The 24,209-nt window shown below is 38.8% G+C and overlaps 1 protein-coding gene across 7 annotated transcripts in view; it reads right to left on the bottom strand.

The window, feature by feature from the left end:
• The window catches only part of FRAS1 (Fraser extracellular matrix complex subunit 1), a 460,403-nt gene that overhangs the window by 149,842 nt on the left and 286,352 nt on the right, over positions 1 to 24,209 (bottom strand). For 6 of the 7 annotated variants that reach the window (XM_074396330.1, XM_074396331.1, XM_074396333.1 and 3 more), the window contains 7 exons: positions 22,605 to 22,751; positions 19,802 to 19,942; positions 18,767 to 18,907; positions 17,058 to 17,198; positions 12,963 to 13,233; positions 8,198 to 8,282; positions 6,186 to 6,512 (listed from right to left, as the gene is read on the bottom strand). In XM_074396330.1, coding sequence (XP_074252431.1) covers positions 6,186 to 6,512; positions 8,198 to 8,282; positions 12,963 to 13,233; positions 17,058 to 17,198; positions 18,767 to 18,907; positions 19,802 to 19,942; positions 22,605 to 22,751 — 1,253 coding nt within the window. The remainder of the gene's footprint in view (positions 1 to 6,185; positions 6,513 to 8,197; positions 8,283 to 12,962; positions 13,234 to 17,057; positions 17,199 to 18,766; positions 18,908 to 19,801; positions 19,943 to 22,604; positions 22,752 to 24,209) is intronic. The other variant, XM_074396334.1, reaches the window with a different exon arrangement.

Here is a 24,209-nt window from a genome sequence, read left to right as displayed (position 1 = left end):
GAACAGAATAAAGAGCCCAGAAACAAATCCACACATTTGTGACCAACTAATCTTCAACAAGAGTGCAAAGAATATAATAAAAGGAAAGGAGAAAAGAACAGTTTCTTCAATAAATAGCGTTGGGATTGGATAGTCTCATGCAAAGAAATAAAATTACACCATACACAAAAACCAACTCAGAATGGATTATAAGCTTAAACAGAAAACCTGAAACTGTAAAAGACCTAGAAGAAAACGTAGGGGAATAGCTCCTTGATATAGGTCTTGGCAACTATTTTTTTGAATATAGCACTAAAAGCATGGGAAGTAAAAGCAAAAATAAGTGGGATTATGTCAAACTAAAAAGCATCTGCAAGGCAAGGGAAACAATCAAACAAAACGGCAACCTATGGAATGGGAGAAAATAAGTGTAAAACCAGTATCTGCTAAGAGGTTAATATCTACCATATACAAGAACCTCCTACAACTCAAAAGCAAAAAAAATTCAAATAATTAAAAAATGAGAAAAAAAGTTAAATAGGCATTTCTCCAAAGAAGACATAATGGCTAACAGGTATATGAAAAGCATAAATAATCATGAGGAAAAGGCAAAGCAAAATTACCTCACGTTTGTCAGGATGGCTATTTTTTAAAAAGGTAAATGTTAGAGTGGATTTGGAGAAAAGGGAATCCTGGTACACCGCTGGAAGAAAAATATATTGGTACAGCCACTAGGCAGGCTCCTCAAAACCTTAAAAAACAAACTACCATATGATCTGCAATCACACTTCTGGATATACATCCAAGGAAATGAAATCAGTATGTTGAAGAGATATCTGCACTTTCACATTCACTGTGGTATTATTCACAATAGACAAGATACAGAACCGACCTAAATGTCAATCAATGGATAAATTGATATATAATGGAATATTATTCAGACTTAAAAATGAGGGGAATCCTGCTATTTGCAACAACATGGAAGAAACTGGTATATAAAAAATGTGCTAAGAGAGTAGATCTTATGTTACCACAGAAATAAGCAAATACATAAATAAAATCAGTAAACAAGGCAGGAGAAAACTTTATGAGGTTAGAAATATGTCTGAGACCTGGATAGTGGTGATGGTTGCATGCCTATATACTTATCCTCAAACTGAAGTTATATACATTAAATATGTAAAGCTTTTTATATGTCAATCATTCCTCGGTAAAATGGTTTGCGTGTGTGTGTGTGTTTTAAAGAAGAAGAAGCATGAATCTTCCCACTAATCATGATGAACATATCTGTTTCTTATTATTGTTTTCTTTTGGAGAGGGTTCAGGAAATATTCAAGAAGAGATAGATGGAAGAGTACATATCATCTGTTCTACATTTAAGGTGTCCAAAAAACCAAATTTTAACTTAATTTCCCCAATGGTTCTGACATTTTAGAATTTTCTTTATTTCCTCGTATTTTTTTCTGCACATGGTATATATATCCCTGCCAGCTCAAGAAATTAGTTATATTATCAGCTGAATAATCTGCCCAGTAATATTTTATAGATCCTCCAGAGGACTACATTAGCAGGCAATAAAATCCCAACAAGTAAAACTGGGGGCATAATTAAAACAGTGCTTTAAATTAAATGGTTCTTCTAATTCATTTCATAGAACAATAGGCATGTAGAAATGGTAGTAAAGTTTAACCATTGCATATCATATTACAAATAAAAATATTAATGTTATAAAACAGAAATAATGGCATAAGCCTCCATCTTTTGGAGAAAAAAACTCTCACAAACAAAATGAAGACTTACCCCCAAAATTAAAGGTTGAGTCATAATGAAAAATGTTAGCTGAAATGATAATTTACTCTAACCCCAGACCAAAATATTCAAGATAAAAGTTTTAAACCTCACTAAATAGAAGATGACTAAAGTTGAATGTAACAGTGACCTTATAATTTTACATGTTCTGTAAAAATATACCTTAATTTGCATGGGCTCATTTATATTAAAATTAAAATTTAATCTCATAGGACACTGTGGAAAAGATCATGTGGGATGGGGTGTGGTGGTGAATTTAGCAGCATAAAGAAAGAGGGAAAGATAATTGGACTGTTTCTGTTTCTCAATGTGTGTATGAGCCCCAAAAGCTTGCTATTTCAAGTCAAGAATATAGAACCTTTGTTCCATGTAGATTTAAACCAGTATATGTATATTTAAGAAAACATTTTCTAATTATGCGCCTTATAGACACTGAATTGAACAAGCTAATCAAACCCCCCAAAAGGTGAACCCCTCCTATATGCCAAGGATTTAGTTATTTATGATACAGACTGTTACTCATAAGAAATAAACATTTTTATGCCACTGATATCTGTAATTCTCATAAATGTCATTATTATCAAACTAACTGTGTCCTTGCAAGACAACAAATGAGAGGTAGGCATTAATGACATTGAGGGAAAACACCACAGGGCTATTTATCTATACATGGGCCTTACCACAGATAAACAGCCAGAGAGGATTCTCAGCAATAGAATTTTCCATTTACTTCCTAGCATGAGAGTTGGGGACTTTCAACATGAAAGTGTTACCCAGTTGAAGAACATGCTGTTCAAAGAATAACAAAGAAGTTCAGAAAAATCATCAGATGTATTGCCAGAGTGGGAAAAAAAACATGATTTCCAGAAGTATCTTAGGTAATGAAAAAGAGGGCAATTCCTTGAAACCCCAGCAGTAGAAAGAAGCCCACCAATAAGTATGACATTTCCCTGTCCGCATTTTAGCCCTTATTAGATGTCATATTGCTTTAGAATCATATCTGTAGCAGGCTTGAGTTTAGTAATCCCCCCAATCAATGAAAGCCTATTCAGCAGAGCATTCTTTATTACTTTTTAATCTGTTTTATTTCTTTTGCCTCCTTTCCCCAACAGAGCATGTTTCAACATGTCCTGGTTATATTTTCTCCTCAGCAACTCAGTATAAGTCTGGAGGTGGCAGTCAGGTTTCATCACTGCCAGGCCAAAGATAAAAACATAAGTTTGGGGGAAGTGATGTAGAACTTGAAAAACAAGGGTTGAACTGACAGCTCCTCTACTCAGTCCCAGATGGGCTACCACAGAAGTGCCCTGAGGGCTTCTCGTCTGATGCAAGAGATGGATTGGAAGGCAGAAACACAGGCATCAGCCTCACTCAAGCCATTGCAACCATCCCTTATCCATCAATCCAAAAAAAAAAAAAGTGCTGAACTCCTACAACGTGCTCTGCTCAAGAGATTAAGACTGAAATAATCCCTTCCTAGTTACCTTGACAGGCTGCATTTTCTGTTGAATAATATTAGGATTAATTTGTAATTCATTCACTAGGAATTAAACACAAGCCATTCCACTTAAACTATCAGCTAGACATCAGCCAATAATCAGCCTCACTCCAGATTTAATAACTCAGCAGCCACAGGGTAAGAACTTACATGCCCATCCTCAATAGTGGTTGTTAGAATGAAATCAGTCATGTCTGACAATGTATCTACAAGAAGCCATAAGAATTGAGCAGGTTTTTCTTCTTGGGCCCAGAAGACTTAATGGTTATAAATACTCTCACTTGTAACCAGATGCAGTGATTTCAGAGGAAAGATTACAGAGGCTTGGGGCCCAGCTTGGATAGAACATTGAGAAAATGACTAAATAACTGTCTCCATTCTATCCATTAAAGGGATAAGCATATATATGACCAACACACTGAAAAATACTAGCTAGAATGAAGAGTCTCATGGTTAAGTGTAGGAGGCAGACGCACGAGATGAAATCATAATTCCAGCACTAAGTACCTTTATGAAAATGAATGTTTTTCAACCTCTTTGTGATTCCATTTCCTCTTTTGGAAAATTAGAGATAATAATTGGGCAAACATCACAGAGTGATCATGAGATCAAATGGACCAATTCCTATCCAAGCTTTCGTGTCTAATATCAAAAACAAAACCAAAAAACGTCTACCCATAATAGAGTTTCCATTAGAAAAATTAAGGTCCCATAGCCTCTATTCTAGCCTCCTTCACCAAGATATTATAAAGATCAGCAGAAGAGATAAGAAAATAAGAGATAATGAGAAAAAATTGAATTTCTAAAAGGAAAAATAGCACATATTTGTATAAGATTGCCAATATTGCTGTAAAATGTATTATTAGTACTTCCTGATGAATGCTGAGGCTCCGGTCACAGGTTTCCTTATTCCAATCCATGGGCAGGTAACCACAGCAATATAGGAGAGAAGGATGAAAAGGGGCACAGGGCAGAACTTAAACTCACTTTTCAGGAATCACAGACAGACACAGCAAATACCTACATGACTCACAAGTCACAAAGATTCCAAAACTCTGTGCCTTGTGGTGTATTTATGAATTAAATTTTCATATTTCTTGGTTTTGTTTGGGTAGTCAAAGCAGCTAAAATCCTAGAAAGGCCCTTCCATCTTGAGCCATTCCACACAAAATGATTATACAATACACTGAACTGAGCTCCAAACTGGAGATGGAAGCCACAATCGGAAAGGCAGCTGCTAGGGTGACACTGAAATCCTCTAACAACTTTTGGAAAGAAACCAAGAAGGAAGAAACGAAAACTTTTGTGTCTGTCTAGACTTCATCTCTCCAGAACTATCATCTCCCAGGGCAATTGCAAGAGTGTAATAATTAAGATGAGCTACAAGGTGGCTATCTGCCAACTCCATCTCGTCATCAGCCTTCACTCGCTCCCATCTTTCTCATGCCACCTTCGGTGATTTCAGCAGCTGCAAGTAACAAGACAGGAAACTGAGAAATTACCTAGCAGGCCATATTAGATTCAGCTGTTCACCTTCACAGGCTCAATTGGATCCATTGCAAATTTTGAGTGATCATTGATAAGAAAGTGACAAGTGATTTTAAACTGTACTCAGCAAATCAGTCTCTCCAGCTAATCATTAATGACATTTCAGTAAGCAGTGATATTTGAAATAAAACGTTGTTTAAGAATTATATTTCCCAATCTACTACCATGAGAAAGAGCCATTCTTGATGCAATTAAGAAAGGGGCATTCAATGAAATATTGTCTAGTTTTGAAAATGTTTTTCAGGTCCCTTTGGTCTAGCAATGGATCAGCCAGTATGTCCTAAAGTGTGAGAACCATCTCATTTTCAGCATCCAAGAACATTTTCAGTAGTATATGGACAAAATGTTGTAGAATGGTTATATATTAATTTTAATATTTTAGAAAAAAGTATAATTCTACATTAAGTCCATGATTTAATAAGTATTATTTATTAGGATGAGGCCACAATAAAAAGTTGATACAAAGAAAAATATTAAGTAAATAATAGTACAGGTGCCTGTGGATATGGCAAAAACATAAAAAGGTGGCATGTCAATGACTCAGGCTGAGCAACTATGCTATTTATTTATTTATTTATTTATTCAATTTGAGATACGATCTTGCTCTGCCACCCAGGCTGGAGTGCAGTAGTGTGATCATGGCTCACTGCAGCCTCAACCTTCTGGGTTAAAGTGATCCTCCCACCTCAGCCTCCTGAGTAGATGGGACTACAGGTGCATGCCATCGCACCTGGCTAATTTTTTCTAAAAAAAGCTTTCATAGAGACAAGATTTATCTATGTTGCTCAGGCTGATCTCAAACTCCTGAGCTCAAGTGATCCTCTTACCTCAACTTCCCAAAGTGCTGAGATTATAGGTGTGAGTCACTGCACCTGACCCAATGCTGTTTATTGGCTCCTACTCCCTAGGGCAAAGATCCCTAGGCTTACCAAATGAGTTTGCTCATTCTACTTTAGTTGAGCTAACGGAATGGCTGAATTCAACATTTTTTGATTCATTCAGATTATCTGACTATGAACTTCACATTTCATGAGCTGTTTTTGAAGGGCAGATAAAAACAGGAATACCTTGATTCTTATGGTTATGCTCAGGCAGGAGACAAAAGGATTAGTGGATAATAACAAGTTCTTATGGTGGTACCTCGACAAAAAAGGCTCAAAAGTGTCCCAATTTGTGGAGAATATGAGGACAGATCAAGGGTGCTCCTAACAAAATACACAGTGCCCTCTACATAATAGGTTATATTTGAATAAATGTATGACTACCCATATCTTTGTATCATAAACTAATATTATCAGCAGAAGTTCATGTCTAGGTGCAAGAAAACTGTCACTCTAGGAATGACACCTACCTGAGGCACGGTCTTCACGTGGAACAGTATATTACGGAAGGAGTGTCCATCATTGGCCTGAAAGACTGCAATGTCGGATATACTGTCTGAGCCATCATGAGCATAGTGGAGAAGGCCTCTAGAGAGTTCATCCAGCTGGAATTGATAGATAGGGGCTGCCGGGGACTGAAGTGTTTGGAGCAATTGGCCATGAAGTGGAGGATCGATTACTTCAACGACCACATCCTGTGGGTTGTCATCATCTCGGATGTCAAGCAGCTGAGTGGTGATGGTTGCCCTCTCTCCTCTGCTAATGTGGAGCACCTCATTTCTCAGCATATAGGGGGCCTGTGGAGTTGAAAGGAAGGAGCAGAGTCAGTTAATAGGGAAAGAAAGGACAATCCAGTGGACTAAATACCTGATTGTTATGTGTATGCTTTTTGAGAAACTCTAGGTGTTCTAGCAAAGCACCAAACTTTTCCATGGCATTTGTCAGAGACATGGTCAGTCATAATAACACAACAACTGACATTACTTCACACCTCTGGGTTCTAGAGGTTTATCAAGCCCCCTCAAGACTTGAGAGCTGCTAGCTTCTAAATCTCTAATTTCTCTGCTATACTGACTTACATTATATCCCAAGAGAGACTAACAAAAGGTATAGAATTTTTGGACTCGCCTTTGGGAGGACACACTTCACTCCAGGCCATGTTGTAGTATACTGACTCACAGGAGGCTACTTCGGCATCCTGAGCTCATGCTATTTCTAGTCCTTCCCAGTAATTTTCTTCAGTTCTCTCATCCAATTCCTGATAGAGCCCCACCCCAACTCAGGTTACAAAGCCTGCCAAGATTATGGTCTAGGTGAGTAAGACAACCACCTGACTAATTAATGTGACACTGCTAATTTATTATAGTAAAATTTAATGTGTTTTTCTTAGGATTGTCAGGTTACCTCCCACTAACTTGAGTAAGCAGATAAAATGTTCTTTCATAAAGATAAAAGCTAATGAACCACAACAGAGAAAAACAAAAACAAAAACAAAAATATTGAGGCCAGAAGCCAAAGAAAATATTACTGTATTTCAGTTTTCAAAATATATCATTTGAAGTAGAACCATCTAGGACTTTTCGCAACACACTGCCTTCTTTAATCCAAATGGCTTTCTTTTAAAACTACCCAAGCACCCTCCAGCCTCCTGGAAATTACAATCTCTATTAAAGAAATGTCTAATGCATCATTATCACAGTCACATAGTGGAAAATTAGATGATAGTTACTCTTCAGAATTCCCAAGTAATCATGGTGGCATGATCATCGTTTATTGCAGCTTCAACCTCCCTGAGCTCAAGTGATGCTGTAACCTCAGCTTCCCAAGTAGCTGGGACTATAGAAAATGCATCACCAGGCCCAGCTGATTTTTTATGTTTGTTTGTTTGTTTGTTTGTTTCGGTATAGATGGGGTTTTCTCATGTTGCCCAGGCTGGCTTCAAACTCCTGGGCCCAAGAAATCCACCTGCCTCAGCCTCCCAAAGTGCTGAGATTACAGGCATGAGCCACTGCACCCTGCAAATTATTCAGAAGGGCTGCTAGTAGATTCAGTATGGTAAAGTTAGGTGTCATAATGTAACAGTTAAGAACACTACCTCTGTAACCAGATTTACTGGGCACAAACATTGACTCCCTATTTATTAGCTATATTACCATAGACAAGTTATGTAACCTTCTTGTGACTTTGTTTACTTGTCTGTAAGTTGGAGACAATACTACTCCATAATATTGGCATATGTATTAACTAACTTACGTGAAACACTAAGACTATAACACTAAGTACTAGAGAAGTATTAGTAATTTTGGTTGCTGTTTTTGTTATTACCCAAAAATCCTAAATATTACTCCAGTGGCATTTCACGAGGAAACCAAGACTAGACTAATTGCATGCAATCATTTCCACTAAATCCACAGAAAACCTGGAGTTTGTTCTTGAGAACGAATAGGCATGAAAATTATTAATTACTTGGCCATTTTATTACCTGTGTTGAAAATGCTTGTATGTTGATCAGCTGTGGCTCAGAGAAGAACTGCTGGTCACTAATTTTCAGGAAAAAGTAACCTTTCCTAAAGAAGTCCCAAAGAAACAAAGAGAAAATAAAATCATTACATTAGACTTTAGACAGATAAGGCTTAAAAACATTTTCAGGTTACATGGAGGCAAGAATTTGGATGAAACCACTGTAGCAATATAATACTCATACTATAAGGAAAAACTACCAGATAAAGATGAACATAGTAAGACTCAGGTAAAAATACTGTGTGTTCTTAAATATTTTTATAACAATAATAATTATTATGTAACCATTTTGTTTCCTTTCTTCTAAACTGAATAAGGAAAAGGCTGAAAAATTAGTTGTCAGGCCAAGGCAGATTAGTAATATTGTAGCCTAATGGTTAAATTGAAGAATTGAAAGAAGTCTTTTACAGTCTCTGACCAGTTCTCCATGATTCCCTCTTCCTAGCAAATGTTCTCCCTAACCCCCACCCAATCCATGTGAGTGGGCCCCCGGTAACGAGGTTTGCAATGTCTGCATTACATGGCTGTTCATCTCCCCTCGCTCCCCACCACCCTACACATACTCATTGTGGACAGACTAGGGAAGGATGGCTGATTCTTCCCTGGCAATTTGCAACTGGCCTGAGAGTCAGCAGTCAGTCTCAGCATTTGACTATGAGACAACCAGAGTCTACTATGTGGATCAAACCTGACTGTAAGAGAGGAGTGAATGACGCCTATAAGCAAAGAGGCACATGGGTGAGAGAAGAGTTGATTTCTGCTTCCCCCTCCCAGTCCTAGCTTCCAGACTGTCCTGGAGCACAATTGCCCTCAGTGCCTTTGAGGTCTGAGCCACGCCTGCAATGTTATAACAGGCCTTACATTTTTGTACAATCTAATTCAAGTTTACTTCCATTTACTTGCAACTAGAGTCCCAACTAATAGTAAAATAAGGCATTGTTCCAGCAGCTTCAGAGACTGCTAAAAGGGAAGGGAAGACTTACACACCTTCAAAGCCAAACCAAGCACAGAACTCACTGCTGGCTGGTAAGATGTAGGACATAAAATGGCATTGCTGATATACTGAACAGTTATTGGAATCTCAGTGCCAACCAAAAAAATCACTTTCTGCATTATGGGGATTTTTGAATTCTAGTCAACTATAGGGACCATTGTTTTAAAAGTTCTTTAAAAGTTATTCTTGGAACTACTATTTATACATGAAAGAATGCGAATGGATCTCAAAATCATTACGGCAAAAGACCAAAACAAAAGGCTACATATTTGATTCCCATCACCTAACAATTTTAAAAGCAGAAAACTATAGCAGTAAAGACGGATCAGTGGTCACCAGTGACTGGGGGTAAAGGAGCAGCTATAAAAAGGAGACTTTTGGGGTAATGGAACTATTTTACATATTGACTATGGTTGCGATCACAAGACTATAATACTGTTTACAGTTATTAATATTTACAGAACAATACACCTCAAAATGGGAGATTTTATTGAATGCAAACTATACCTCAATAAATCTGATTGCTTTAAAAAAAAACTATTCTCATCTTCCCTTCTCTTCTATCTTCTCTTCATTTTCTGTCCCAACTCTATCTCATAAAATAAGGTATTATAAATATATTATTTATCATTTTTAAAAATTATTTTGTTTTATTAGATAATACCTTACTTTATTATCTGACAGAAGTATTACCCCTGAACAAAGAAAAGGTGGTACTTCCAATTAAATAGGGTAAAGTGATTTCTGGTGGTACTGAGGTTCCAATAACAGTGTTCAGTATATCGGCAATGCCATTTTATGCCAGTGACAGCAACTACACTTACAGGTTGTCTTTACCTCCCCAGGAGCATTCTAATTCCAAAGGAATCCAATTCTAAAGAATCATGGTCAGTGTCTTCATGTTAACCATGTTAACAAAACACACACTTATGTGGCAGGTTGTCCTTTCATTTTGTATTATTCAGAGACGTTAATAATTTTATTTTTCATGGGTTTCTACCAACCTCATTTTACTATTCTTCTTATTCTTTCTTTTGTTAAAAATTTACTATACCTCTCATTCTTTCAGTTGTTAGATCAAGAAAATCCAGTATTAAAATGGGTACCCCAAAACAGAACTGTGAGGATTTTCTAAACTGCCACTCTTTGTACCCATTTCAGGGTACAAAGCTATGATTCCACAAGAAAGCAGGTGATGAGAGGTTAAAGAAGATAAATAGACAAGAGAGTTGACCTTAGTTGTTTATAAAGCTTTATGCTTTTCGTAAGTGACTACAGACACAGAGTTCTATAGCTCTGTGTTTGTATGTGTGTGATAGAGGTACTTAAGAATAGGCCAGGCATGGCAGCTCATGCCTGTAATTGCAGCACTTTGGGAGGCCAAGGCAGGCAGATCATTTGAGGTCAGAGTTCAAGACCAGTCTGGCCAATGTAGCAAAACCCTATCTTTTCCAAAATACAAAAATTAGCTGGGTATGGTGGCACATGCCTGTAGTCCCAGCTACTTAGGAAGTTGAGGCATGAGAATCACTTGAACCCAGGAGGCAGAGGTTGCAGTGAGCCAAGATCATGCCACTGTACTCCAGCATTGGTGACAGAGTGAGACTCTGTCTCAAATAATAATAATGATAATAACAACAATACTTACAGTAAAAATGACTGCAGAAGATAGAGTAGGAATTTAAAGAGTCTATGGCATCAAACACCAGAGTTTTAAGCTCCATCTTTGTAGCAATACTTCTTTATAAAGTGATCTTTTGTCTTTTGAGGATGGAAGCCTGCCTATTGTTTCTAGGATGTTAGGGAGGCAGAAATTGTGGCTAAAGTCATGTGTTGTGGAATCAGTCTTGGCTTGGAGTCTCAGCTCTGCATACACATGTTGAGAGGCCTTGGGCAAGATAACCTATACCAGGGGTCCCCAAACTTTTTACACAGGGGGCCAGTTCACTGTCCCTCAGACCGTTGGAGGGCTGGACCATGCAAGGTGTGACACTCTTCACAGCCAGCGCTACTGCGTCCACTATCCCAGACAGCGGTATACAGTGTCACAGGCCCAGCACCGCCTCCAGTGCTGTATACAGGGATGGCAGTGATCAGCCTGTGACACTGTGTATACAGCATCCTGGACATCTGCAGCAGCAGTGGGCCTCTTCTGTGGGAAGCCCACTGCTGCCTGTTTCCCTTATTATAAGACACCTAAAAATAAGACAGCCCCCGTCTTTTGGGAGTAAAATTAATATAAGACAGGGTCTTATAATAGGGGAAATACAGTGTGTAGTAATGTGGGGGGAGACTTTTGGGCAAAGGGAGGTTATAGGGGCCGTTATGTTGTTGTACATTTGGGGGAGTATGGGGGTCATTGTACTGTGTAGTAATGGTTATAGTGCTTTGCCTTTCTTCCTACTTCTGCTGTTATTTCACACTGCTTCCGATGATGCAGGGGACTGCAGCAGCAGACCGGATGTGTGTCATATGATGCACTTCTGGAGCCGTGACGCATGCGTCCTGTGTCACCAGAAGTAGTACTGTACGTGAGCAACACCGCGCTTTGCAGCGCCACCAGGTACTGTGCTCCTCTCACTGACCACCAATGAAAGAGGTGCCCCTTCCTGAAGTTCAGTGGGGGCCGGATAAATGGCCTCAGGGGGCCACATGCGGCCCGTGGGCCATAGTTTGGGGACCCCTGACCTACACTCTCAAGATCTCAGTTTCCTCATCCATAGACTAGGAACATGAGATACATAGTTCTTGTAAAGTGCTTAACATGACGCCTGGCTCAAAGTTAGCACTCCATAAATATTAGTTGTTCTTATTCCTATGATATGATCTTCCAAGGTCACTGACATCGTCACCTTTGAATTACAATAGAGAAAGTGCCATCCACTTTTCTCCTCACCTGTCTCCCAGCCCAAACGTCAAAAATGACCAATCCTCAAGGTTAGTGTTGACAGCAGAAAATACTCGCTGTGTCCTTGTCACTGTTCCATGGGTTTCAACTCCTTGTTTATACACAGAGTCTGAATTATCTGCACTAATGAAGCAGAGCAGGGTGAAGGGTAATCCAGGAGGCTAATCTTTGGGGGGCAACCTCTGACTTCTTGCGGAGATTTACTCTGCTAATTATATAGCTATATTTGCTTTGGTAGGTGTTAACATTCAATTGCATTCCTGAAGCATATGTCAGCTGGGGTGGGGAAGGCAGCCAGAAGTGTGCTACGCATCAGGGGAAAACTGGATCAGGCTTAAAAATTAACCACAATTAATCCCATAATGTGGATAATAAAAACTTCACTGTGATACTAAGTTTCTTTCCAACTCTGAAATTTTAAGAGACCATACAACACCCTGAAAAGCATGTGCTCCATCCTCTCTCTCCGCCACCCACTCCCAGTGTATTGCCCCAGTGTTGAGGAAGCAGCTGTAGCATCTAGGTATATCACCACTTTGTTTCTGCTCTGCCAAAAATCTGGTACCGGGGATTTTTCTGTCCCATCAGAGAATTACCCATAATTATGAGAGAAAAGGAAAATGTCTCTAACAGAAGCATGCTCTCTGAGCAATCATGGGGAAATGATGACAGGCAGCTGAGAGCATTTAGGCTTGTGGAGTACGTATTGATTTTCTCCAGATGAGAAGGGTTAGCTATTGAGAAGAAGAGGCCGGGAGAGGGTGGAGGAGTGGAAAAGCAATGATGGAAAGCAGGCAGGAAGACAACAACAGAACACAGAGTCACCTGAGTTTTTCTTTGCTGTGCACAAAACGCACTTTCTTCTCGTTCACATCTTTCCAGCCAAAACGGCCAGCCTTGTCCAGCTGAACCTCCTTTCCATTTCTTGAGAGCACTAGCTGACCATTGGTGGGAGTGCTCACAAGATGAAACAGGAGATCTTCGACCTTACCCTCCTGGTGTTGGACATTCAGGAGGGAAAAATCCAGTGGCTTTATTGAACCAATTGGGAGGATCAGGGAACCATTCACATGAAGACTAGGGGTGTGTATTTTGCCTGGAAAACATATAAATTCAAAAGTCAAGCCTGATACATTCACTAATTATGTCACTTTCCCCCTATTTTTGTTTATGTTTTTCAGACTACTTCCTTACAATTTCCAGAGAATAAACACAAAATAAGAAACAGAGTTGATTTCACTGCATTAATAGTATGCTGGAGTTTACAGCGTTATATTGTTACAGAAGAGTGTCAGCTCACTCTAGGGCACTTCAGTATTCCTGAGGAATACACATCATTTCTCTTTGCCTCCCAAGGGGATGTCATGAAGTGTAAGTCACTGCTCCTGTTCTTTGACATAGGTTTCATACAGAAAACATGGAGCCTGGAAACCATGCCAATGGCTGGAGAAGGCCATTCCCAATTCCATGCCAGAACTAAAAGCTAATGGCTACTTTGTCCTTGTAAAGAACTTTAGATGAGATAACAATTCCTAATTCCAAACCAGTACCTATCTTTATGACTGCATCTGCCACACACCACTCTCACTTCCTGCTGAGCTCTGGCTCTGACTCAGATATGTTCCCCTCTTACAGGCAGCTCCAGCTTTCCTTTCAGCTGTCCACCATGTGCCCACCTTTTAAAAAAAATTTTAAATCAGCTTTTAATGTTCTTAATTCAGAGCTGCACAGATGAGATTCTGGACTATGACACACAATAAGCCTTCCAGTGGTTGCCACCCTGGATGCACATGCGAAGAACACAGGACTTCAATGTAATCATTACACTATAAAACCCTTAGAAGAAAATATAGGAGTACATTTTTATGATTTTGAATTAGACAATGCTTTCTTAAATAAGACACAAAAAGCATATGTGACAAAAGAAAAAACAAATGGACATTATCAAAATGTAACTTTTGTATTCAAAGGGCACCCTGAGAAAGTGAAAAGACAATCCACAGAGTGGGAGTAAACATTTAAATCATATATCTACAAAGGGATTTGTATCAAGAATATATAAAGAACTATAACTCAACAATGGAAAGTAAATAACCCAATTTTTAAAATGAGTAAAGAATTTGAATGAGCATTTCTTCAAAGAAGATATGCAAAAGGCCAATAGGCACATGAGCAGGTGCAAAATCATAGCCACAGTAAGATATCACTTCACTTCCACTAGGAAAGACAATAAAAATTGTTAGGGTATAGAAAAATCAAAACCTCATAGATTGCTGATGGGAGTGTAAGATGGTGTAGTCACTTGGGAAAATATTTGGACAGTTTCTCAATTAAATACAGTTACCATAGGATGCAGCAATTCCACTCCTATGTATATAAATCCAAGAGAATTGAATATGTTTGTTCACATAAAAACTTGTACATAAATGTTCATAGCAGCGTTACTCATAATAATCAAAAAGTGAAATCAACTCAAATGTGCACTCATTATTTAATGGATAAAGAAAATGTGGTATGTCATAAAATGTAGTATTACTCATCTATAAAAGAAAAAGGAATGATGTGCTGATTTTTGATATCATATGGATGAACCTCAAAAGTATTATGCTAAGTAAAAGCAGCCAGACATGAAAGGCCACATACTGTAAGTTCCATTTATATAAGATGTCTAGAATAGGCAAATACCTGGACACAGAAGTAGATTAGTGGCTACCAGGGACTGGGTTGAGATAGGAATGGGGAGAAGTGGCTAATATTATGGGGTTTCCTTTTAGGGTGATGAAAATGTTTTGGAATTAAATAGTTGTGATAGTTATACAACTTTGTACACTAAAAACCACTGAATTGTATACTTTAAAGCATGAATTTTATGGTAAGTTAATTATATTTTAATAATAAGAAGAATCATATAGGGATCTTTTAAAACAATACTGACAGCTGGGCTCCATTGCCAGAGCTTCTGATTTGGATGTTCTGGGGTAGGATCTCGGGAATTTTATAAACTCCACAGGTAATCCTAGTAAGCTGCTGGTTTTGATAACCACAGTCCTATCCTGAGGCATCTGCCATATCAGACCTGCGGAGGGCAAATAAAGACGCCGGTGTTTGCTACCATTTCCTAGAACAGCACCAGTTAGTTTGCAGTAGAGTAGGATTATCAGTGGCTCCTACTTAGAATTCATGTGAAATACACATACTTCTTTGTCTTACAATTTTATAATCTCTGTCCACATGAAACAGATAATAGATAAAAAAGGATTTTTTAACATGATGTAGAATTTATCCTGTCTCCTCTAAGTTGTTTTTGGCTGGACTTTAATTGGTAGTGCTCCTTTTAACAACAGGTCAGACAGGACAGTTTGGAAATGCCAAGTTTCAGTGGGACTACTTCAACTGTAAGATTTCTCTAAAGAAATTTCATTTTCACAAGTTAACTTATATCCTAGAGAGAAGTAAGTTGGCTCTCAAGTACTTAGGATTTCCAGAAAGATTTCCCCAAAATAAGCCAAAAGTATTTTTTCCCATGGGGAAGTCTTAATATCTTTAAAGGCCAGAAATATAGAGACAGAAAATATGATTGACTATAGGTGTTAAAAAATGCTTTGTGTTATAAATGAATGACTCTCAAAAGCCAACAAACACTCAAGAGTAATGTACTTAATATACTTCCAAAGCTTTACTCACCTATAAAGATTTTGAAGTTCAAAATTAAGACTGAATTTAAATTCACTTCTCTTTGTTATTTAATGTGTCAATTAATTTGTTAGAAGAGACTGGCTTCAATTCTTGTTACTTTTATTTATTTATTTATTTTAGACAAAGTCTCACTCTGTTGACCAGGCTGAAGTCCAGTGGCATAATCTTGGCTCATCACAACCTCCACTTCTCGGGTTTAAGCAATTCTCCTGTCTCAGCCTCCTGAGTAGCTGGAGTTACAGGCACATATTACTGTGTCTGGCTAATTTTTGTATTTTTAGTAGAGATGGGGTTTCACCATGTTGGCCAGGCTGGTCTTGAACTCCTGACTTCACGTGATCCACCCACCTCTGCCTCCCAAAGTGCTGGGATTACAGGTGTGAACAACTATGCCTGGCCAATATTACATATTTTACATTGATTACAAACAGGGGAGCTTGAAATCAATCCACCTGAAACGTGAACCTCATGAAGCAGACTCCCTGTACTATTTGTTATTTATTTGTAATTTATCTCCAGTGTGTGGAAAAGGGTGCACAATTGCACTTTGTCATAATTAGCTCTGCTGACTTATATAAATATAAATTACATGTAAATATAGTTATGTGCTATATAACATTTCAGTCAATAGCAGACCACTTATGTGATGGTGGTCCCGTAAGATTATACTGTATCTTTTCTATTTTAAGTGTGTTTAGATAAACAAATACTATTGTGTTACAATTGCCTTCAGTATTCAGTACACTCACATGCTGTACAGGTTTGTAACCTATATTATAAAGCCTTGGTGTATAATAGTCTATACCATCTAGGTTTGTGTAAGTACACTCTATAAAGTTCAAACAATGATGAAACTGCTGAATGATGCATTTCTCAGAATGTATCCCCATCATTAAGCAATGTGTGACTGTATATATATAAAATTTTCTATAACATGGATGTAGTTCAGGGACATAGGTAAGTTTTATGCCAATTTCTTATCTGATAGCTATGACTTTTAAGGCACAGATTGCTTCTTTTCCTTTCCAAAGATTATATAAAGTTGAGATTCCTCAATTTTCCGTATTCTATAAAGAGTCCCTTACTCCTTCATAGCGTCATGAGTTTTCCCAGATTGGGAATGCTGCATTTTATATCACATGAGTCAATTATGTCTGCAAACTCAGCCTTCACATAGAGAAATTACTGGTAAATTCACCAGACCATCAGAGGAGAAGCACTTACCAGAACATGTTTCATTAGAGGAGTGGGCAGAAAAGCCAGGAACACAATTGTGAACACAGAGGCCACTCTTCAGAAAGAACCCATTGTCACAGAGGTGACAGAGGTCCTTGTCACTGCACTGCAAGCACCCCTGAGGGCAGGCTATTAAAAAAGGAAACACTAAATGAGGCTCAATCAAGGAACCACCTGGGGTAGAAAAATAAAGGGATTGCAACCGGAAGAGTCACAGCACATGCAACAAATGATCCCCAAGTGTAACAAAAGAGAATACTGACAGTTTCCCCATAGAATGTATAGGGAGCTGATCTACAGAGAGGAATACTCCTCACTTTACACAGTGAGATCTAAAAATGTCACACATAAATGAATTGTTTAAAAAGTTAACTGTATTGACTTGTAAGAAAAGACCTTTGTAGTGATTAAGAGCACAGACTCTTTCTAGGTACCCTTCCTCCTCTAACCTTCCCAGCTGTGACCTTGGGCAAGTTCTGTATAACAACTGGTGCCATAATTATCTTGTCTTAAAAATGGGGACATTAGTAGCACCTAATGCAAATAGTTGTTGGGAGGATTACATGTGTTAAAACGTGCAATGACTAAAACAGTGCCTGGCACACAGGAAGGGCTCAATTGTTCTATTACTGCCACCACTGTAATCTCTCACTGTATCTCTTACTATTGTTGTTGTTGTTGGTAGTCGTAGTAGTAGTAGTAGTAGTAGTAGTAGTAGTAGTAGCAGCAGCAGCAGCAGCAGTAGTATTTAATAGTATTTTAAATACTGGAGGAGAGGAGCTATTAATAGGACCATAGGATTACTTATCTGAGTCAAGTTAACAATCTTCTATGAAGAGTTTTTACTGCCTAATTTTCCTGTTTTCTTAGTTGAGATTTTTGCAGTAGAGAGGCTACACAGTATAGTTTAAAGGGCCCTGGATTGGAATCAGAAAACTTGGGCTTATCATCTGATCTTAAGTTGCCATGATTAACACTTCTAAGTTTCTTATTTTTCTTTCACTTGTAAAACAGGTTCATAATGTCTGTCATATTTTATCATGTCATTGTGAATATTAAATTAGATAATGCAGATGGGGGAAATTTAGCGATATGTAAATGCTATGCCTGGTTAACAGCATTATTATTAAATGCCAGGTATTACAGTGGGGCACATGAACCAAGCTTTGCTAGGTACGATGAGAACAAACTGATAAAATTCTCTTAGCTAATGCAGTGGACAAGGAGATTAAGACTTGGGGTTCAACTTTAGTTTCATAAAAGCTCCAGTGTGTTTCACTGGACTGTTCCCGAAAATCCTATTCTTTAAGGATATTATGCCAATATCATAGTCATAGGTGATTTTGTCTAAACACTGAAAAAATTATGTCTATATCAACAGGGCTGATCCACTATTAATGGATCCCTAACTGTAGATCAATGTAAGCTTTACATTCCATAAAACACTGGCTTTGTTTCCAGAAGAACTTTGGGAACAATATTGATTTGTGTAAGAGAATATTGGCTTACACTCCTATATCCTATTTAACCAACATATGGCAGATATGCATGGGAAGCCATCAATTACTTAGGCTAAGCTCCCTGGGCTTTCATTCTGCTTCCAATTCAAGTATTCTTGGATACCTGAGAGTCAGCACATATGGCTTACTTGCTGCCCTCACTTCGTTACAGAATACTCAGCACAGTCTTTAAGTTACCTGTGCATTTCTGTTTTGCATAATCTGCAAAGTATCCCTTCCCACATTCCTGGACACATTGGGCTTCCAAGAGGAGAAATGGCCCTTCACAACGGGTACACTCATGGGGACCTTGGCACTGGAGACAGTAGCTGTCACAGTCTGAAACACAAAAGTCAAGTCATCAGGAATCTGTGTGGCTTTCCAGGTCCTTGTCAGAAGGCAGCATGAGATGTCCAGCAGCATTGCAGCCTAGTGTACCAGGCAAAGGACCATAGGAAGAGCCAAGGAGTCTGGGTTCTGGTTGTTACTGTGATACTTACCAGCTGGGAAACTTAGGATTAGTCACTCTACCTCACTAAGCCTCAGAGTTCTTCTCTATAAAATGGGGGTTGATATATTGTCCTACCCACCCATGGAAAATGCTACATTAACTATAAAGTAAATGACAGGTATCAGCAACTATAATTATTATTAGTCCTTGGCTCTCAGTACGTTTTGCTGAAGTGTTGACCTTTCCTGGTTCATCAAATCAGTTCTTGTTCCCCCAGGAATTCTCCTAGGAATGCTCTCTGTGCCCTTTTGATGGGATTTTCTGGGTCTGAGAATTGCGTAGTGTTCAACTGAGGCTAAAAGGGATACTCAGCCAGAGAAAGGTGATTGTGAGCTATATGGTATTCAGAGGGTTGAAGGGGGCAGATTGTGAAATAATCAGATCTTCCCATGTGCTCAGATGTCTAGGGTACAAACACCTTCTCACCTGGAGGATATGACTGTTCGATTTTTAAGAAAAAAGTAATGGCTAACACATACTTGTTCGTGTGGTCCTATACAGCCAAGATTCCCATACTGGCCTCAAATTTTAGCAAATGTTTTCTTAGGGCATGGAAGAAAAAAATGGGAAATTTTCATGATAACAAAGATAGCTCTTAGGAAAGAAACCAGACTGGGTAAAAAGCAGAAGGGGAAACTTGCTGCAGGCTCCTTCTGAGATCAGTACAAATCAGAGGTGGCCAAGGTGTGGTTGAGCACAGAGCAGGGCCTCCACACACTTACTTTTGCAGCGGCCTGAATCCTGGTAAAATGACGACGAGCACTGCTCCACGCAAGCCCCATCCTGGAGAACGTAGCCATCCATGCACTGCAGGCAGTCTGTTCTCAGAGGCCCGCTGCATGCACTGCAGCTCCAATCACACTCTAAAAAGAAAGTCTGTACTAGATTATCTTCCTCTGTCTCCACCCTCAGACCCAGCAACTCATTTATGTTTGCAGCTGCAAGGAGTAAAATAAGGACCACCTAAGAGATGCCAGATAAGTAGGCTCAAACAAGGTTTCTGCTTGTAGTAGCCTGAATGCTTCTCTGAGGTTTAAGTGTTCCCTAATTATGTCAGACATGGACATGTACAAGGGGCACTCCATGGTCATGCCAAGCCTGCTTGTTGGAAGGGCTGCTGAGAAACCAGATCACTTTGGTCTCAGTTCTTTATCCCTGTGCCACAGCAAGTCTTTATGCAAAACATGCCTCAGGGAGTGGCCAACTTGCCCCACAAACCTAACCCTCACTTCTTCCAAATACTCAATCCTCAATAGGTAAAGAGATGTCGGAGACTCAGCTAAGAATGCATCTGTTGCCACCAGCTGCATGAGTTTCTATCTCTGAAAACCAGGCATTGACCAAAGTGACAGGAAGAACCAATGATACCAGAATTATATGGAGCATAAAGGTGTTGTCCAGAAAGAAAGAGGTTGGTAAAACAATAGATCTCATTTAGGCATTGGAATGGACACATTTATATGGTAATTTGCTCCATAAGCACCTGTGGGATGGTCACTGAACAGCAGAAGGGGGCAATATAAAGGTGGTAAGTGTAGAACCTGTCATCCAGGAGCTTATGTTCTAGAGGGGTCTAACCTTGGATGTGCACACAAATAATCCAGAGGGGTTGCTAAAAATATGGATTAGGTTCAACATCAGAATTATGAAATCAGAGTCTCAGAGGTTGGGTTGGGCACGGGAAAGTATTTGCTGCTGTACTTGTTATTCTGATTATTATAGTTGTTGCCGTGGCTGTTGCTGTTTTTAACGACCCAGGAAACTCTGATGCAGTCAGAAAACTCATGTTTGAAAGCCAGTGTTGTAGCTGGTAAGGGAAGTGCTACATGCATGGAAGACGGGGTGGGACAGCACAGTTAAGTACATGGGTTATGAAGAAAGGTAAGTCTGTATTCAAGTTGTGGCCTTACTACTTTTTATCTTTATTATCCTACAATAATGTGTTCATCTATATTATCCTTGGTTTCTCATTTGTAAAACAAGGGTGAGAATAGTACACATTTCATTGTGTTATTGTGAAGAATAAAATGACATAATGAATTTAAAGAATTTAGCATAGCACCTGGCATATAGTAACAACTCAATAAACATTTGCTACTGAACTCTTTGTCTTAGAGAACATATGTCCATTCAGGGCCACCCTCAATCTCATCTTCCATTCCTTCTGAGAAGCTGGAGAAACCTCTCATTAGTTACCCTTTCTCTTCCTTGATACAATATTTGTAAGTCCCAAAGAAATCAGGTAAATGTGCAAGACAGTACACATGCTTCCAAGAAGATTCACAAAGTTAATCCTATTCATTTATTTTGGCTGAATCAGTCCTGAGGGAAAATGACTAAAACAGAGCCTTGAAAACTGCCAGCATAGTTATGAAATCATTTATAATGGGGTGGATTTGTGATCATCTTGTTTTTCACCACAACCGACAGCTACTGGTTAGAAGGCAAAAAATGGAAAAAAAATTTCTGTGGTCTTGAGCACAGCAGACCACCTAAGTTGACAACCAAGTAGAATTTCTTGGAATGCAAAGTGTGTAATTTTGTAGAGCCTTAAAGCAACCTAAGTTTACCTGACAGATGTTTGACCTCCATATCCAAGCTCTAGCTTCTCTGCCAGAACCAGAGGGATAGAGAGAGCTGTGGAAGGATGCAGGAATGAGGAAACCGACAGGAGCAAGTAAAACCTGTTCTTTATCTCTGCTTTTCCTCTCGCTGAGCACTACCATTCAAGGAACATAAGCCCCAAGAATTCCAGCTACTGGAGAGCAAGGAAAAGGCATTTGACTTTTGACATTATCTCCTTATAAATTTCCTTGAAGACAGGGACTACGTCTTCACTCATTTAAGTATATTAAGCAGAGCTGAACACATCAGACATGACTCCTGACCTCATTAAGCTTAGAGGCAGCAATCTAGACTTGTAAATGCAAACACCTACAGCCCATAAAAGTAAAGTATCTTCAGAATAGGCCTTGTGTGATAGAAAGGGAATGGTGAGGACTGCTGGAGTGAAGAGATCCTGCTCCATCCAGCGGGGACAACAGCGACACCATTCCAACCTACAGTTGCACTGTTGGGATGCATATCCAACATTACTAGAGCTTCTGGTTAAAAACAACACACACACACACACACACACTTGAAAATCTCAATTTTACATGTGAAATCTTCAGATTTTCAAAAGGCAAATAATTAAAGATTTTAAAGCATTGAAACATGATTTAGATCAAGCAAAACATGTCTATGGGCCAAACCTGAGGATTTACAATTTGCCACCTCTGATCTTATTACCAAAATGTAGCACACTGTCTGACACAAGTAGGTGCTCAAAAATACATGCTTAATAAGTAAATAAAGGAGTGACTAAATGACTACATACATACATACATACATAATTCTTGCTACCATCAGAGAAAGTCAAAATGTGTGATGACTGCTATTTTCCCAATATGGAAAACTAGACATCAGTAGTAAAGGGGTATCACTGAGTAAAAGAATCTTTCCACAATTCAGGAAGAGCTTTACCTCTGCACATGTTGGTGGAGAAGTCAAGATAGTACTGTGGGGCACAGCTCTCATATTGACATTCCCCAAAGAGCAGAACCTTGTTTGGATCTCGGCAGGAGGTACAGCTGGCCTGTGAATCACAGCTTCCACAGTGTGTGTTGCATGCTAAGCCAATAGGAAAAGAAAATGACCAGATGATTATAATTGCAAATACAGAAGCACTGACTAAACCTAGACAGATGCTGCATAGGAACAAAGCCTTGCTCCAACCTGCTCCACATTTTATTATGGCTCATCACCCTCCCCTGTGATCAGCAAAAACAGAAAATATTAGTTTTCAAAATAGAAAAGGGTAATATTATTTTACAAAGAATATAAATTGCAAATCCAAGAATGAAAATCCCATATCCAAATTGCTCTGTGATTCAGCAACAGAATTCATGCTTCCTCTAAAATCTCTTGAATTACAGTTCAGAACTTAAACCTTACTTCTTCAGGAATCAAGCCCCCTTTAGTTTATAATGTAGATTCAGATTCTTGTATGATGCCAACATTAAAATTAGGTACCAACTTCATTGGGGAGCTTGGGAAAATCCATACTTTAAGATACAAAGCACTTGAAGGTGAACTGGTTTATTGATTTGCCTAGTTACAACTCTTAGAAGCTGACATTCAGGGATGATCTCCCAATATGGTCATGCTTCCATCTTCCCTCATTTAACAACTGGCATTTCTCCATCTACACAGTCATTCATGCCAGAAACCTTGGACTCTATCTTGATGCCTCTCATTCCCTGACTCCTAATCCAATTACTCACTGGATCCTATTTATTCAAACTCTACAATATAATTCTCAGAACTTTTTGCGTTTTTCCATTTCCACAAATGCCAATATTTCAAAGCCATCATCATCCCCTGCTGAACTACTATCACAGCCTCCTCAATGGTTTCCCCAACTCTGCTTTGACCCACTTGCAATCTATTTTCCATGCATCCACCAGAGTGGCTTTTAAAATTCATACAGCTCAGGTTTCAGAGTACACTTTTGCCTTCAAACTCAATGTTGTTTTTCAATCCTGGAAAATTTCCAGCTATCATTTCGGCAAATATTGCTCTCCTACCATTCTTTCCATTCTCTCCACCTGGAAATCCTATTATAACATGCATATTGGAATCCTCTTAATATAATGTCTGAGTCTTTAACTCTTACTCATTCTTCAGTCTCTTTTTTCTGGGACCTTTGTTAACTTTCTATTCTAAAACAGGCCTTCCATTATAGCACCGTATACATGTTTTTTATGCTGTGTACAGCAATTTTCATTTAAGTGATTATTTGATTAACATTTGTATCTTTTAAGCTGCAAACTTCATGAAATCAAACAACAGGTCTGTTGTGTTCCTTATAATGTTCTCCAACACCAGCTGGTTCTCTGTCACATTGTAGGTGTTCAATAAACACTTGCTACATAAATGAAATAAAGACAGATATCGCACAAAATATATACAAGCACCAGTATCTCTGCCTCATTCTGAAATCTTCTCTAAGTATGTGTCAGAGGAAAAGTTCAGAGAGAAACCCAGTGAGCTTTAGATCTATATAATATTAAAGTATGTGGCATAGGG

Source organism: Saimiri boliviensis, chromosome 3, assembly GCF_048565385.1.
Source record: "Saimiri boliviensis isolate mSaiBol1 chromosome 3, mSaiBol1.pri, whole genome shotgun sequence".
Lineage (NCBI taxonomy): Eukaryota > Metazoa > Chordata > Mammalia > Primates > Cebidae > Saimiri > Saimiri boliviensis.
The sequence above is the reverse complement of the archived record's forward strand: the minus strand, read 5'-3'. Positions and strand labels throughout refer to the sequence as shown.